Source organism: Stegostoma tigrinum, chromosome 9, assembly GCF_030684315.1.
Source record: "Stegostoma tigrinum isolate sSteTig4 chromosome 9, sSteTig4.hap1, whole genome shotgun sequence".
In the NCBI taxonomy this organism is placed as follows: domain Eukaryota; kingdom Metazoa; phylum Chordata; class Chondrichthyes; order Orectolobiformes; family Stegostomatidae; genus Stegostoma; species Stegostoma tigrinum.
The window spans coordinates 85,747,822-85,761,046 of record NC_081362.1 but is presented as its reverse complement, the minus strand read 5'-3'; the positions used below and the strand labels follow the sequence as shown (position 1 = coordinate 85,761,046).

Here is a 13,225-nt window from a genome sequence, read left to right as displayed (position 1 = left end):
TCACTGTTGTTATACAGGACACAAAGCAGTTAATTTCCACACAGCAGTCTCCCGCAAACAGCAATGTGAGAAATATGTCACATTTAAAAAGTGCATTAATTAATGAGTCAAAATGGACTGGAACATTGAGGTACTTTTCCTGTGATTCTTCAAAAGAATGGGATCTTTCCCACCTACCCAAGACAGGAGACAGGATTAACACTTCACATGTGATAGACTCTCTCACAGGAGCAATGCCAGTGGGTTTGAGAGTGGGGCTTGAACTGACTCAGAGGCTGCTGCTACCTATTGAACCTCAGCCAACATTGGCACAGCACCAGCTGGGATCCTCAATGACCTGAGGGGCGAGCTGCACTTTCTGACTAAATTGCTGAAATAGCAAGATGCTCATTGGTCGATCCATCATTCCCCAAGCGCTGAAGGCAAATATCTCAGTGGCTGTGGGGTTTGAAGGTATGTGGTGTCTCTCTGACCCTCCCTGGTTTAATTCTGCCCATGCTCAGGAGGACAATGTATTAAGCTGTCAGCACATTTTTACCTCCTGTTCAAGCTGTAAAAATGAGCCCAGGCGGCAAGCTACCTGAACAAAATGGCTATTTATAGCCCAGTTATGACAAGTGTTGAGTAATTAATCATCCGGTCCACAGTCTGCACAGTGTATCACTGAACTCAGTGAGCTGTGAAAGATGCTGTAATCAGCATATAGAAATGTTCGCTGGCCTTCTCTCCCTCTTCCTGTGAGCAGCCAAGCATTGAGCTATTGCTCATCAGAAACACAATCCAGATGAATGCCTGAATGTCACTTTGACCGACAAGATGTAAAACATCGAGCCGATGGCAGTATTGATTCGACAGCAATGTTTCTGAGTCTCATACAGTATACTTTCAGGGTCGCTGTACACGGTCTTTATCCAGTGATATTCACTGTACACTGCCTTAATCCAGTGAAGTTCACTGCATACTGTCCTTTATCCAGTGAAGTTCACTGTACACTGCCTCAATCCAGTGTATCTTACTGCACACTGACTCTATTCAGTGTATCTTACTGCACACTGACTCTATCCAGTGTATCTTACCGCTCACTGACTCTATCCAGCGTATCTTACCGCACACTGACTCTATCCATTGTATCTTACCGCACACTGCCTCTATCCAGTGTATCTTACTGCACACTGACTCTATCCAGTGTATCTTACTGCACACTGCCTCTATCCAGTGTATCTTACTGCACACTGACTCTATCCAGTGTATTTTACTGTACACTGCCTCTATCCAGTGTATCTTACTGCACACTGACTCTATCCAGTGTATCTTACTGCACACTGCCTCTATCCAGTGTATCTTACTGCACACTGACTCTATCCAGTGCATCTTACTGCACACTGACTCTATCCAGTGTATCTTACTGCACACTGACTCCATCCAGTGTATCTTACTGCACACTGACTTCATCCAGTGTATCTTACTGCACACTGACTCTATCCAGTGTATCTTACTGCACACTGCCTCTATCCAGTGTATCTTACTGCACACTGCCTCTATCCAGTGTATCTTACTGCACACTGACTCTATCCAGTGTATCTTACTGCACACTGCCTCTATCCAGTGTATCTTACTGCACACTGACTCTATCCAGTGTATCTTACTGCACACTGCCTCTATTCAGTGTATCGTACTGTACACTGACTCTATCCAGTGTATCTTACTGCACACTGCCTCTATCCAGTGTATCTTACTGCACACTGACTCTATCCAGTGTATCTTACTGCACACTGCCTCTATCCAGTGTAGCTCACTGTACACGGCCTCAAAGGACTGAGGTTCACAGTATGCTGTTAGAATCCAGTCAGGTTCACTGCAGAATGTTGTCATCCACTGAAGTTCATTGGTAACTCCCTCAGCCTAGTGAAATACACAACCTCCGAAGTACAGCGTCTGATACCTTTACGATGTGACTCCAGACTCCCTGCAATGTGGTTGATGCTTAACTATCCTCCCAAACAGTCGAGCTAGGCATGCAATTCATGGACAATTAGGAATGGCAAGCAAACGCAGGCCTTAGTGTAGCCCCACATTCTAGAACAGAATAGAGTAAGTCCTACAATCTCGCGCACCTCCAGTACTTGGGCCCTGCTGGTTAGTGACTGTGGCCCTGGAAGTGGTGCTAATTTTACAGGAAAAAGAGATGCTCGATTCCTGCTATTCCCATTGGCTTCCTGACTTCAGCAGGTTACAGAGCTGTGCCCATGACTGATGATTGGCAATCCACTGGCCTCTTTCATTTTCTTGACTGTTCTTGAAGCCGTGAAGATAATGAAGTAGCAGCTCCCTCGCAGTGAATCAAATTGATTTGGAAAGCCATTCTGCCTGATTTATTGGCAAGGAGGCATTGTGTGTTTGAGCAAATAAATCTCTGGCAAGTGTCCAGCAACACACACAAAAAAAACAACTTTATAGGAATCCACTTCAATCGCTGGTTGGTCAAATGTTCACGGCTAAGGAGCTGTCAGCGCAGTGACAAAGCATCTCAAGACATCACTTTAACACTCACTCGATGACAGCGAATTCTTTCTACTCCATAAATAATGTTCGAAAGTAACTCACGCATCGAATCGAAGGACAGCCAGTATCTCACTTTTGCCAACATTTTGAAGATGCAGAGCTCTGTGGAGTTGAGCCTGTGGACTTACAGACAGTGTCCAGAACGAAGACTCACCCCAGCTCAATCCAAAATGTAAATAGAAAGACTCACACTGATGTTGCACCTCCACATTCCCCGAGCCCCCCCAAAAATCACTGATTCTCTTCTTAGTCAATGGGGTCTGGTTTGAGCTGCAGAGATGATACCAACAGCACAAGTTCAGTTTCCCCTACCAGCTGAGATCGCCATGAATTGCAGAATCCCTACAGTGCAGAAACAGGCCATTCGGCCCATCGAGTCTGGACAGACCCTATAAACAGCATCCCACCCAGTCACAGCCCTGTATTTTCCATGACTAACCCATCCAGCTTTCACACCCCTGAACGCTATGGGGCAATTTAGCACGGCCGATCCACCTAGCCCGCACATCTTTGGGCTGTGGGAGGAAACAGGAGCACCCGGAGGAAACCCACGCAGACACAGGGAGAATGTGCAAACTCCACACAGACAGTTGGCCCCCGAGGGTGGAATCGAACCGGGATCCCTGGCACCATGAGGCAGCAGTGCTAGCCACTGAGCCACTATTCCACCCTGTGCTTATGCCTTCTCAAGCTTGCCCCTTGCCTGCAATGTGAGGTCCCTCGGGTTAAATTCACCACCAGCTGTCGCTGTGTAATGGGACAGCAGCCCTGTAGCTGGGACAATGGGATATCTACCTGTTGGTCAGGAATCTACCTATTTCTGCATTAAATGTATTCAGTGACCACTGGGGAAGAAGGTTCCATTGACCCAGAACCTTCAGAATAAACATTTCCCTTCTCCCCCCACTTATATGGGAGACCCCATATTTCTAAACCATGTCCCTCCATTCTTGTCTCTCCCACAAGGGGAAACATTCTGTCCACATCCACCCTGGCAAGACCCCTTAGGATCTTAGAAGCCCATGTCTCAGTACACCAAGCCCCACAAATGTCAATGTGGTAGTGACCAGATGATATGGGGTTTGTTTTAGCTCAGGGAATAAAGATGGGCTTAGACATTAGGAACAAGTGAGCTGCTCCAGTTTGTAACAGTCCTGTGAGACTGAAACATATCCATACATCACCTTTCGCAATCACTGCTGTCCCCAAAGTGTGTTACAGCCAGTGCAATACCTGTTAAAGTGCTGCAGCTGGTGTAGGAAAGGCAGCAATTGATGATGGTACAGTAAGCTCTGATAACTGCCATGTGAACCTTTTCACATCTAAAAGGCAGCATCAGTGACAGAGCAGCACCCTCACAGTACCACATGTGGGTGTCAGTCTGGGCTGAGGTCTCCAGGGTGGGACTTGAACACATAATGTCCTGACTCAGAGGTGAACCGTGGCTGACAACATCAAAAACAAACAATCACAAACAAAAAAGACAGGAAGAAAAACTTCCACCACATCAGCTTGAGAGCTGGATTTAAACTCAATTTTCCGGTGAACATTAACATTGATGAGTCCCAGCCCATAACACCCCCAGTCTCCATCACAACCTGTTCTAGCATTGCACCTTTCCAACTCAACAGCCCCTGAAATAAACAAGCTCCTGAACATTTAAGGCCCTAATGCAACAAGATACTGGAGCCAGTGGAACAGGCGAAGTGGCTTTCAAACAGAATTAAGCGAAGCATGGATGAAATGTGAAAACAAGAAACCGGGACGCAACCAACTCCCCAAGTAACTCAGAGGAAACGAACCTTGTCAGCTGTTTCACATCGCTCGCAATCGCATGTAAAGCAGTACTGCGTCTCTAACTGTCTCCGACGCTCTGCGCTGGTTGCCATCACATCAATGTAGCTAATGGTCAGCTAGTGGGCAGAAGGAAACACAAAACAGTTCAGCCAAAACATTGCTAACATTTCCTATCAACTAAAATAAAATCCAAGCTGGGGTTAGTCATCAACATCCTGCATTCCATTGGCCAGGTCCCGTCCTACAGGGTGGTGCCTCGAGGAATGGCAGAGAGTGAGATTACCACCTACTTGTCAGAAACTGTGTTCACTTGCTAAACACATTTGTTCCACCTCAGTCCCATGTCCTGTGAGGATCTGTATTCAAACAGACGCTGCCTCACTTTTCCCAACCATTGAAACCCTGTTCCTTTTGGCATATTTAACCCGGGAACAGACAGCAGACCCTCTCTGGGGGAGACTAGGCTTGCTGAAGGAGACTGGACTTGCAGCGGGACACTCACGGAAATCTCAATATTACCATGCGACAAACTACCAAAGGATCCAAAATCTGTTACAATCATGATCCTCATGGTGCAGCAGGCTCAAAGGACCAAATAGGGCTGAAACAGAGAGATTGGGAACAGGAGTGTACCACTCAACCCTCTGAGTCTACTCCACCATTCAGTGTAATCCTGGCTGACTGTCTGACTCAGGCCCCTGTTTCTGCTTTCGCTCCATTCCCCTTCACCCTAACAGCCATAGCTAACTCTTTTATGAAAGCATTCAACGTTTTGGCCTCAACTGCTTTCTGCATCAGAGAATTCCACAGGCTCCCCGCTCTCTGGGTGAAGACATTCCTCCTCATTACCGTCCTTAATGGCCTAGTCTATGTCCTTAAACTGTGACCCCTGGTTTAGACTCCCCAGTCAGCAGGAACATCCTTCTTGGATTTACCCTGAAGGCTAGTATTTTATAGGTTTCTATGAGATTCCACCACCTCCCCCCCCTCCCTTGTTCTACTGAACTCCAGAGAATAAAGTCCAGATCGGTCCAACCTCTCTTCATACATCAGTCCTGCCATCCCTGGAATCTTTGTTGTGCTCCCTATTCTGACTCCTGTTCCAATTTGCTTTGTTTCTTAGCCCTTAAAACAGTATTAGGCTTCATCTTAAATATGAGTTCACTCAGGGAGTCTCAGAGCTTCAACAAAAAGCTCTTTTCCAAGCACACTGTCGCCTGGGGCTATGGGCTGTGATGACAAAAACTGTTTCTGTGTTATACAACTCGATGGTTTTATACTTCTTAAAAGGACTTAAAGACTTTCTGCATTTATGTAATGCTTTTCCTAACCAGTGGACACGTCAAAAAGCTTTACAGCCAATAAAGAAGTGTAGTTGCTGTTAAAGTATAGGGATATGCAGAAGCTAATTTGCATACAGCAAGCCCCTACAGATAGCAATGTGGTAATCAGTTTCGGTGATGTTAATTGGATGATCAATATTGGTCAGGACACCAGCGATAATCCCCCTATTTTTCTTCAAAACAGCATCATGGGATCCTTTATATCCACCCAGGCAGACAGATGGTTTCAATCTCTCTTCTAACTGCACAATGTTTCTTTTCAAGTTTTGGAGCGGAAACTTTTGTCTTACCAGTAGGAGACCTTGTGCTGTAAAATGCACAAAATTTTAATCTGTTGAGATGGACCTGCATTTACCTTCTCCTTTTTGGGGTCAGCCAGACGTTAATTGCTATCTGTGAAGGACGTTCGCCCCAGCAGCTGATGTCTGCAAAATTCTTCTCTATGGGTTACATGAAGTCAGCAGGAAAACGCTCTCTGTCCTCAAGTTCTCATCTTTGTTTGTGCCTCTTTGAAGAGTGGAATGCATCATAGAATCCCTAGAGTGTGGAAACAGGCTGTTCATCCCATTGAGACCACACTGATCCTCCTAAGAGCATTCCACTCAGACCCAGCCTGCCTACCCAATCCCTGTGACTCTGCACTTTACATAGCTAACCCACGAGGCATGCACATCCCTGGACACTATGCACAATTTGGCATGGCCAATCCACCCTAACCTGCGCATCTTCAGAGGGAACCAGGGCACCTGGGCATACAGATGTGGGATGAGTGTGCAAACTCCACACGGCAGTCACCTGAGGGGGGAGTCGAACCCAGGAGCCTGGTGCTGTGAGGTAGCAGCGTTAAGCACTGAGCTGCCGTGCCTACCGAATGTGAGGTGTGAACAGCTGGGTGCGACGTGTGAGGGGGCTCCAGTTTGTGAGGCACATCCCCCTATATGAGAAACCGAAAGCCATGCAGGAAGCCAGTATCACTTGAGATGCCCACTGGGACATGAGTTGGACAGTCCTGATTTCGAGCCCCCACTCCAGCGACTCAAACACCAACTCCAGGCTGACACTGATGTACTGCTGCACCAGGCCTCGGCTTTTCGGAAATTAAATCAAGGCCCTGTATTTTCCACCCCCTCAGGTGAATGTAAAAGATCACATGACACTATGGCAGATGTAGCAGAGTTATCCGCATTGCCCCACCCAATATCTTTCAAGTAACATCAGAAATACTTTACCAATTATTTGGTCAATATCACATTGCTGTTTGTGGGAGCTTACTGTGTAAAAATTGGCTTGCTGTGTATCCTACGTCCGAACAGTGAGTACCAATGGCTGCTCTGGGATGTCACAAAAGGCGCTATGTAAGTGCATGCATTTTCTATTAAAACGAATGCACCAGGAGATGAACTGGACTGGCCCTTGGTTCTCGGATGAATTACTGACTTTTCCTTCCATGCCCCAGGTTTCCGGCTGCTCAAGCCCGGTCCCTTCGCACTTCACTGCTGCCGTTACAAAAGGTGAATGCAAGGTCAGCCAAATCCTGAGGTGAAAATCTCAACTTCAAGTGTATTCGTAACCGAGGCTGTAAAAGTTCAAAGGCAGCAGGGGCAATGAGGTACTGCTGTGGCCAGCCACGAAACTGTCTGTCGGTCAGTCTCTCAGTTTCCTTGTTCCTTCTTTCATGGTATCTGTTGTGTGCATATGGTTCAGAGCCAGGTAAAGGCACATTCTGTTCGTCCTGGACTGTGGGGGAGTTACAACCTGGCTAGCTGCTGCTGAGCAACCTCATTATCCTGATAACAAGGCTGCATGAACAGTTTACTGGACAATTAAGGGCAGGGTGATAAAGGTTGGAAAGTGAAAAGCTACCTTGTCTCTTCCTCACCCAGAAAAACAGCGTTTTGAAGATGGGTTTTGCAGAGATAAACAAAACGAGGCTTGTTGCTTTTAAATTCCATCCCAGTTTTTGCGGTTTGCGATGACCAAGACTCGACAAAGACCCAACCCAGCAGTGTGCGCTAACAGCACGTCAGTTTGTGAGCACAACTCTTTTTAAATCTTTGTTTGTGGGGTATGGTCTCCATGGGGAAAGGCCAGTAGTTATTGCCCATCCCGAATGGCCCTCAAGCAGGCAAATGTGAACCAATTGCTTGAACCGTTGCCGTCCTTCAGCTGTAGGGAGTCCTGTCAGGGAGGGAGTTCTGGGGTTGTAAGGAGCAGGGATGTAGCTCCAGATCATGTTGGTGTCTGGCTTGAAGGGGAATTTGCACTGGGGATGTTATCACACATTTGTTGCCTTGGTCCTTCTCGGGGGCAAAGGTTGCAGGTTCGGAAGGTGCTGTCTGAGGATCTTTGGTGAATTTCTGCAGTGCATCTTGTGGATAGTACACACTGCTGCTACCGAGCGTCGGTGGTGGAGGGAGTGGATGCTTGTGGATGTGATGGCAATCAAGCGGGCTGCTTTGTTCTGGATGGTGTCAAGCTTCTTGAGTGTTGCTGGGGCTGCACCCATCCAGGCAAGTGGGAGACATTCCGTCACACTCCTGACTTGTGCCTTGTAGATGGCGGACAGGCTTTGAGGGGTCTGAGGTTGAGCAAATTGCTAATTCTGCATTTCTGACGTGCTGTTGTAGCCACAGTGTTCATACGGCTGGTTCTGTTCAGTTTCTGGCTCATGGTAATCTCTAGGATGTTGACAGTAAGAGACCGAGCAAGGACAGTGTCAATGAATGTAAAGGTGGTTAGATTCTGTCCTGCCTGAATATTGTCCATGCTCGTTGCATCCAGAGATGGACTGCTTTAGTATCGTAGGACTCTTAGGAAATTTTCCGACAGCTGCCTGAAATGGAAACACTAACTAACTGATTGTTAAAACAGTGGTCTGTGTGAATGTCATTCAAATGTTTGAACATGGTGGGACCTCCAGCTAACACTCCACCCACCCCATCCCCGTCAACCTGTCACTCTTCACTACATCTGGCATTTAAACTTTGCTAAAAGGAGGGAAGAAGTCAAAGCTCTTTGTCTTATACTCATCAGAATGAGTACACAAGAAACAGATGTGAAAGAAGGGACACCACTTGGTGTAACATGAGAAAAGGCTGAATGATTGGTTGAGCCATCATCAGCATGGAGATGCAGGAACACCAGTGAACTGTCAGTCTGAGTTATCAGACCAGGCAGGTAAGAGCTGATTGGTTTGAGCATTGCGAAGGGATGCAGCAGAGATCACATCTCCCTCTCTATGTGTACCTTTTTATAGGAAATGTATCCACAAGCTCTGTTTGTCAACATAAAACAGGGTGCTGGGTAATTATGTATGAGGCTTATTGCAAATACGTCACAAAACAGCCAAGGTGATGAACTTCCATCGGTTCCCAGTGTGGCTCCTAGCACCGCCCGGATTATTTCATCAATGACTTCCAACCCCAGAATCACAGCTAGTCGTGGACATACTTTTCTGAGGCTTGGAAGTTCTGATGCACGTCTTGCTCTGTACTTGAAAGCAATTACTTTTGGCATTTTGTCTTTTTGACCTTCTCCAGGGGCCATCCATCAATTCTGCAGCACCAAGGTGGGAATCTGACTTTACCCTCTACCTCGACTCATCGTAAATGGATGGGGCACTCTCTGATGACTCGTCACCCAAGAATTCCTTTCTGTCCAGTCCCCTGTCCCAGGGAGATCAATAAAAATCCAGAGGTTGAATCAGAATTGTGAGGAAACACGTTCTTACCACAACCTGCAGCACTCTGAGAACTTTATTTGTACAACCATATCACAGAATGTTATGGTAGCCTTCTGTAAATTAGGAGGATTGGGTTCAGTTCTGGGCCCCACACCCCAGGAGGAGTATGAAGGCCTTGGTAAGAGTACAGAGATTTATAAGAAGGATATCAAGGTAGGAAGAACATCAATTGAGAAAGATTTAGAGGAATTAGGAGCAGGGTAATTCGAGAGGAGGTTTAATATAAGTATTCATTATTGTGAAAGGTTGTTAAGAAGGAGAATGTGTTTCACCAACCATAGCATCAACAAGCAGAGGACATTGGTCTAATTGGCATATCAGTGACAGTGGCCTTGATCCTCTTTAATGAAGCATGTTGTGATGATCAGAAATACACTACCTGGGAGGCTTGTGGAAGGTCCAACAAGAATTTCCCAAAGTGGGTAAATACATGGAAAAAGGAAAAAAAAAAATCAGGGCTGTGGAGAAGGGGTGGGTGCACATATGGGGGAGAAAGAGAACTGAATCGCAATTTTAAAGACCTGACCGAAGCACAATGCACCAAATGACACCCTGCGATGCTGTAGGGTTCTACGATGATTCCATGAGACACACTGTCCCAAGAGATGTCAATGGGATTTAACAGTGGCTCTGTGCACTCCTGTGGTGGGGCCCGTTTAGAGTCACATGATCAAGGCTCTGTTCACATTTCTGCTCAAACACACTGAGGCCACTGAAGACATTAATGATGGCATATTGTTAGAGAAAAGCTTTTAATCTAGAGTATGGTGAGGCAGAATTTTCACTTTCTTACCCTAATACAAACGAACCAAACTGTTCTAACCATAGCTGGGTCAAGTGGAGGGAATAGGGGTCTGCTTCCACTGTCTCACCCTACCCTCACACATAACCACACAGAGTTGTAACCATTCCTGATCCTGGGAAAACATGGCCATCCTAAAAGGATGAGCATTTCATTTGCTACAGTACCCAAGGACTTGCTGATGCTCATTCAGCTGCAACTTTGATGTTTATGGCATACGTTAGTTACCTTTTGTCAGAAACTTCGCAACAGAGATAACAGCCAAATCAAAAATAAACTTAAGTATCTGCACAACTAACACAAAAAAAACCTCCACAACTTTATTCCTGGCACCCACAGAAAGTTAAGATTTTAAACCAAGGGTGTTGTGTTTGAAGGGAAGTTTTGTACTGGCTCGTGTAATGGTATGTGAGATATGGAAGGTGCAGTTGTGGCAGAGATAGTGAAAGCAAGTTAATACTGTTAATGCAAAGCTAGACATTCTTCTGCTGTGTGGATTAGTGCCCTGTGACACCCGTTCAAATTGAATGTTCACTCCCAGAAAGCGAGAGTTGGGCTATTTAATAAATACACAGGAACAATTCTTCATCTGTATGCTCTGGCCATTGTTGGTGATGTTTCGTTTACACTACTTATTTCATGATGATGACTACACAGTGCCTCACTGTAAGTCAGAGTGTCAGTGAGGTCAAACCTGAGTGAAAGAGGGAAATTCTCAATATGTTCCCAAATTCCCAAGCTACTGAAAGATTCTGCAACCAATCCACGAAATGCAGAGTCTGAGTCCTTTACAGCGAAGTGGAGTCTGTCTGCTTAATGACTGTATTGTCAAATTAAGTTAAAGAATGCTGTTTAAATTGCTCCAGTATTGGGGGTCAAGCCTTCAGCCTCGAGAGTAAGCCCTGGAATTAGCCCTTTACATCTCTCTACACCCTCCCTCCTCCCTTGAAGAGGATTACACTTCTGGAGCCTGGTGTGAAATTTTGCTTTCTATCTCTCCTTGAAGCTCCTAGGCATGTATTACTACTTTGAATGAGTCATTGTCATACAGTCATTTGGCATGGACATTGACCATTTAGTCCAACTCATTAATGCAAACCAACTTTCCAAAGCTAAACTCATCCCATTTGCCTGCATTTGATCCATATCCCTCTAAACATTTACTATTCATGTACCTCCAAATATTTTTAAAATGTTACAACGGTACCTGCATCTACCATTTCCAGTTCATTCCACATGCAAACCATCCTCTGTGTGAAAAAACTGCCCCTTGGGTCCCGTTTAAATCTTTCTCCTCTCACCTTAAAACATAAACCCCTAGTTTTGAACTCCCCTAATCGAGGGAAAAGACCCTATCCGTGCCCCTCATGGTTTCATGAACTTCTGTAAGTTCACCCCTCAACCTCCTATGCTCCAATGAGAAAGGTCTCAGCCTATCCAGCCTCTTTTTATAACTCAAACCCCCTGGTCCCAGCAACATCCTGGTACATCTTTTCTGAAGCCTCTACAGTTTAATAACATCCCTCCTACAGCTGGGCAATGCAAGCTGTTGTTGTTGTAAATGTGAAAGGTCAACTCAGGCCTCACTGACAGCCCAGCCATCGAAGGTAGAGCACGGGGCCAGGAGAAGAGGAATGCAGAGATCGGGGAAGTTGTGCGGTTGGAGGGGATTACACAGGTGGGGTGTGGTGGGGCCATGAATGGATTGACGAGGGCTGAATGGGACTCCGAGCACAAAGTGCAACTGAATCTCTTCGATAAGTTTGTTTGCAGTTCTCACCCCATAAGAAATTACCTCTTCATCAGCTTGAATCTGTCGAATTGCGTGAAGCTGGAGTTGTTTTCCGTCAAAGACAATCACACAGTTTGGGTCACAGCTGTGGTTCAGCAAAGACATGCTGTAAAGATACAACCATTTGCATTAGTTGGTTCAGACAGACTGTCCCTAAAGACCGTACAAAATCCCCCCAAAACCTATTCTGAATAACTTGACATTTTGCAAGAAAACGCAATCTCCCAGAATTCTGCACTCGTGCCTTTTATTATCCACAACATCAGTGAACTTCCCTTTTCCAGGTCAATGCTAAAATGCGCAAAATTCTGAGTTTGCAATTGGCACTTAATCATCTCAGCCTGGCCATCCGAGGCAGCACATTCCAAAGCGGATGGATGAGTACTGAGGTATTCTGATCAAGATCTCTCACTGTAGTGGTGCTGGGACGGTTGGCGAGGCTGGCAGAGTCAGGCACAGGCAGATGGTTTTGAAAGAAACAATCGATGCAGTGTTGAGAGATCAACCCATCAGAGCTCGGCCAAAAGTGCAAATGAGAACTTTGGTGAATATGTCACAACTCGCACACAATCTGTTTGGAGTCTTTGTTTCTCTTAGTCAATTCCTGTGCTCATCAACTTGTAGAACATTAGTACTGGGGAATGGGATAGGTTCTCACTTCTAACAGCTGGTACATTTGATACACAGTGAGCCCTCTGGTGAATGCGGAAGATCCCATGGCATTATCTCAAAGAGAAGCAGGAGGAGTTAAGAACATTACAGCACAGTACAGGCCCTTCGGCCCATGATGTTGTGCTGATCTATAATCCTACTAAAATAAAACTACCCTGCATACCCAACATTTTACTACCATCCATGTAGTTCTCAGCAGTGTCCAGTCCTAATATTTATTGCTCAATCAACAAGCAACCAGCTTATCTATTTATTATTGCTTTGCTGCGTGTAGGAAGGTGCCGTGCACAGATTAGTTGCTATGTTTCCTAGAAGATTGCCTTCAAAAGTACTTCACTCAATCTGGGATAGATTGAAAGGCACTATATAACGTACAAACTTTTTTTTAGCAGAATCGTGTTTCCCCTAAAGGGCATGACGAGACCGTAAGGATGAAGAGGAGCCCTGGGTGGGATGTTCCATTCTCTAACCCTGAGACCACTGTCGCTGTGTATCTGAAACTCACTGGGCGCGCA

The 13,225-nt window shown here is 45.9% G+C and overlaps 1 protein-coding gene across 4 annotated transcripts in view; it reads right to left on the bottom strand.

Annotated features, from left to right (window-relative positions):
* The window catches only part of smyd3 (SET and MYND domain containing 3), a 730,951-nt gene that overhangs the window by 84,967 nt on the left and 632,759 nt on the right, over positions 1 to 13,225 (bottom strand). For 3 of the 4 annotated variants that reach the window (XM_059648728.1, XM_048536554.2, XM_059648727.1), the window contains 2 exons: positions 12,027 to 12,144; positions 4,365 to 4,475 (listed from right to left, as the gene is read on the bottom strand). In XM_059648728.1, coding sequence (XP_059504711.1) covers positions 4,365 to 4,475; positions 12,027 to 12,144 — 229 coding nt within the window. The remainder of the gene's footprint in view (positions 1 to 4,364; positions 4,476 to 12,026; positions 12,145 to 13,225) is intronic. The other variant, XM_048536552.2, reaches the window with a different exon arrangement.